Source organism: Pteropus alecto, unplaced genomic scaffold (genome assembly GCF_000325575.1).
Source record: "Pteropus alecto unplaced genomic scaffold, ASM32557v1 scaffold215, whole genome shotgun sequence".
Classification (NCBI taxonomy): domain Eukaryota; kingdom Metazoa; phylum Chordata; class Mammalia; order Chiroptera; family Pteropodidae; genus Pteropus; species Pteropus alecto.
In genome coordinates, this window is record NW_006436287.1 from 538,679 (window position 1) to 542,720 (window position 4,042).

The 4,042-nt window shown below is 53.3% G+C and overlaps 2 protein-coding genes across 2 annotated transcripts in view; one reads left to right on the plus strand and one right to left on the minus strand.

The window, feature by feature from the left end:
- Nucleotides 1-2,715, plus strand: part of PDZD3 (PDZ domain containing 3) — a 5,939-nt gene extending 3,224 nt beyond the window's left edge. The window contains exons 7-11 of the mRNA XM_015589949.2: nt 251-466; nt 710-906; nt 1,005-1,232; nt 1,399-1,599; nt 1,848-2,715. Coding sequence (XP_015445435.1) covers nt 251-466; nt 710-906; nt 1,005-1,232; nt 1,399-1,599; nt 1,848-1,877 — 872 coding nt within the window. The 3' untranslated portion in view covers nt 1,878-2,715. The remainder of the gene's footprint in view (nt 1-250; nt 467-709; nt 907-1,004; nt 1,233-1,398; nt 1,600-1,847) is intronic.
- A 113-nt stretch (nt 2,716-2,828) lies between these two features.
- CCDC153 (coiled-coil domain containing 153) overlaps nt 2,829-4,042 on the minus strand; it is a 5,009-nt gene continuing 3,795 nt past the window's right edge. The window contains 3 exon segments of the mRNA XM_006912622.2: nt 2,829-3,512; nt 3,515-3,623; nt 3,894-4,024. Of these exon segments, the coding sequence (XP_006912684.1) occupies nt 3,487-3,512; nt 3,515-3,623; nt 3,894-4,024 (266 nt within the window). The 3' untranslated portion in view covers nt 2,829-3,486.

The window sequence follows — 4,042 nt, forward strand, 5'->3', positions numbered from 1 at the left end:
GGCTGCCTGCTTCCCCATTCCTCCTCTACCCTTCTGGGCCTGGGGCCCCTGCCTCAGGAAGCAGACTCCTCCACCAAACACCTAATGCCCTGATCTGAACTTGTACCTCCATCACCATCCTTTCCTTTACAGTTTGTGCTAGGCCCTTCTCTCCCCTACCTTTAATGCCTCATTCCTAGGCCTGGAAAGAGGGGCTGTGAGGAGGTGCCCGCCTCTGCCCTCCCAGGTAGTTGACGCTGAGGCCCTGGTGGGTCTCCACAGCTTTGGCAGAGTGGAGAGCAGGTAACCCTGCTTGTGGCAGGGCCAGAGGTGGAGGAACGGTGTCGCCAGCTGGGAATGCCTCTGGCTGCACCCCTGGCAGAGGGCTGGGCACTTCCCACCAAGCCCCGCTGTCTGCACCTAGAGAAAGGACCCCAGGGCTTCGGGTTCCTGCTCCGGGAAGAGAAGGGCCTTGGAGGTCACCTTGGTGAGTGGGAGCCCTGGGGATGGGAAGGGAAGGTGGGCCCTGGAGTGGGCATGTAACTGTATATATGTGTGTGTGTATACACATACACTTCTCAGTGCACATGAGTGGTGTCCTTGTCTGAGCCTCAGCCCTGGGTCACCTTCCCCTGTGTACCCCCTGGTTAGTCCCCCAGTGTGCACATGATGGCCTGGGCTGGCACTGGGGGTAAGTGGGGGAGGAGCAGTGAGGATGTCTATGTCCCAGGGCAGTTTCTGTGGGAGGTGGACCCAGGACTGCCAGCTGAGAGGGCCGGGATGAAGGCTGGAGACCGGCTGGTGGCTGTGGCTGGGGAGAGTGTGGAAGGGCTGGGCCATGAGGAGACAGTTTCCAGGATCCGGGCACAGGGCTCCCATGTCTCTCTCACTGTCGTCGACCCTGAGGCTGACCGCTTCTTCAGCATGGTGCGAACTGAGGGACAAGGGTTAGGGTGGGGGCAGGAATAGAGCAGGGCTCAGGTGGAGGGAGAAGCAACAGGTTTGTTTGATCTGCCTCCTTCCAGGTTCGCTTGTCCCCGCTCCTCTTCCTCGAGAACACAGAGGCTCCTCACTCTCTCCAGGATACCTGCTTAGCCTCTCTGGTTGAGACCAAGGACCCTCCAGTTGAAGATACAGCTGTGCCTCCTGTCCCATGTGGCTCCCGCCAGTGCTTTCTTTACCCCGGGCCTGGTGGTGGCTATGGCTTCCAACTCAGCTGTGTGGCCAGTGGGCGATGTGTCTTCATCTCCCAGGTGACTGATGCCCCATGGGCCATGGATCCTATCAATATTTGCCTCCTGATGAGTCTTCCTCTGCTTCTCTCACAGAGCCTTAGAGCAACCAGAAAACTTTTCCATGGTGTTCTATGTTCTGTATCCAACCTTTCCACACCCCTCCTCCCACCCCTGATGCTACCAGGTGACCCTAGGAGGCTCAGCTGCCCGGGCAGGGCTGCAAAAGGGAGATGTGATTCTGGAGGTGAACGGGTATTCTGTGGGTGGAGAGAATGACCTGGAGAGGCTTCAGCAACTGTCTGAGGCTGAGCCACCCCTGTGCCTGAAGCTGGCGACCAGGTCTCCACAGGACTTAGAAGCTTGGATTCCCCCAGGGGCTGGAGAGGTGAGAAAGAGACAGAGGGACTGTGAGCAGCCAGAGTAGGGCAGAAGGAAACCAGAGAGGTGGGCAGAGCAGGAGGGCTGCAGGGTGAAGCATGGTGGGGCACGCTGGTTGGGACTTTAGCCATAGTAGATGGGGACAGAAGGACCCATGGAACAAGTTCCATTCCCGGGCGTTCCAGTGCAGGTGGGGGTAGGGAAAAGGAACTCTTCTAGTCCTTGAATGACTTTCTCCTTTCTCTCTCTGCTTAGGACTGTGCTCTAGCTTCAGATCTGCTGTAGCACTCCTCTCCTTGGCACAGACCTACCCATTGGCTTTCCTGTCTTCACTCTCCAGCCTGAGGTGGTAGGAGCTGATCCGCTCTCTTTAAGCCAGAAACTGGACCTCTAGGACTCTGGACAATCAATCACAGGCTTGCCCAGGGTCTCCCTTTTCCCTTCCTTTCATTGGGCCTAACTCTCAGAAGAGGGTATGGTCAGAGGCCTCAGGTGGGCCCAATAGGAAGCCTCCCCTCTGACTTCAGAGGAAGCCATGTGGGAGCTTTGCGAGCTGTGCCTAAGGATGAAATTCTGCCTGAGATGAGTGGTATACTTTTGTGTTTTATAATAAGTGTATATTTGGTCTTCATACGTATTCCTGGCACAGAGTCCCTAAAACCCTTGGAATTTTATAAGTAATAAGAGTCATAAAGGGTTCTTTTGTTATTTGTAAAAAGCTCCTTTAACCACACCTAATTTTGTTGGTGAGGTGACTTTTGGAAGCACCTAAGGATTCGGGGCTGGTTGCCAGGGGAACCAACCATGTGCTTAGAAGGTTGGAACTTTTAGCCCTCCCGCCACCCCGCCCTGGCCTCCTGGGAGGGGAGAGGGGCTGGAGGTTGAATTAATCACTAATGACCAATGGTTTAATTAATATGCTTATATAATTAAGCCTCCATAAAAATCCAAAAGGAGTAGGTTCAGAGAACTTCCAGGTTGCCAAACATGTGGAGATGCTGGGAGGGTGGCACACCTGGAGAGGGTGGAAGCTTCCATGCGCATATCCTGCCCTAGGCATCTCTTCCATCTGGCTGTTCCTGAGTTGTATCCTTTATAATAAACTGGTAATCCAGTATGGAAACTGTTTCTCTGAGTTCTGTGAGCTGCTCTAGCAAATGATAGAACCTGAGCAACCTCTGATCTATAGCCAGTTGGTCAGAAGCACAGGTGACAACCTGGGTTTGGGATTGGTATATTGTGGCACTGAGTCCTTAACCTATGGAATCTCTAGGTAGATAGTGTAAGAATTGAGTTAAATTGTAGGACACCAAGCTGGTGTCCACAGAAGAGTGGGAGAATTGCTAGGTGTGGGGAAAACCCCTACATATTTGGTGGCCAGAAGTAAAGTAATACTGAGAGTATTGTAGTAGAATAGAGAAAAAAGTTTTCCCTTTTTATGTGAGCTATAGGCCGGTTAGGATCGAAGCCATCTGGAACTTGCCTGAGGCATGACTCCAGGACTCTGGGATGTATTGACAAGGGTTTGGAGACCAGTTACACCTTAGGACTGTGGGGGCTGGTGCCTGGTCACTGTTGGTCCATCACAGAAATGGCCTTTTCCCACAAATCTGGCTGCCTGTATTTGTGTGGGTGGGGGTAGGAGGCAGTAGTTCGAAGGGACCAAAAAGGCCCCAGGCCCAAAGGGCAGGACCCACTTTTCTAGGAAAAGTTGAGACCTCGTCAAATTTCTCTTCTATCATTCAGCCTTCAGGCTAATGGGTCAGCTCAGAACTGAGATGTTCTCATGAGAGGCACTCATCTTTGCCAAAAAGCCACAACCCAAATTTCCATTGACTTCTACATCAAGACAGCTTTATTGCTGGGGCCTCAGAGAGCCCCAGAGACTATATGCTTACAGCCTCAAAGATCCAGGGGGTTCAGTCCAAACTGGCAGAGCTGCTCCTTGTGCCTGGCGTGGAGTCTCAGCACAGCCCCATCCCACTGAGGCTTGATGGCCCTCAGCTTAGCCAAGAGTTGGTCCAGGCTGCCCTGTAGACACTAAGCTTTAGGCCCCAGGAAGGGTGAAGGGTGAGGGGTGCCCCAGGTTGGTCTGTAAGCTCTCTTTACCAGTGTTTCTTTAAAGTCCTTATCCTTAGTGGGTGGGCATGGTTTCATTCCCTGGCTGTCTGTCCCTCAAGATAGAGCAGAGTTCCCTTTGGAGATGCTTCTTCTCCTCTGTCATTGTCACACTAGTTGGGGTTTATGGTGATGGGGGAGTGATGGGTACTGGGATGATTGGCTTCAGAGAGTGGTGCTTACATGTAAGATTTCTTCATACTTGGCCTCCATGTCTGCTACATGGGTCCGAAGCTGAGCCAGAGTCTGGTCCCGCTCACTGAGGGCCTGCTTAGCCTCTCTCTGTGCAGCCTCAGCCTCCCTCTGGCATGTCTCTGGTGGGGTGGGGTGTG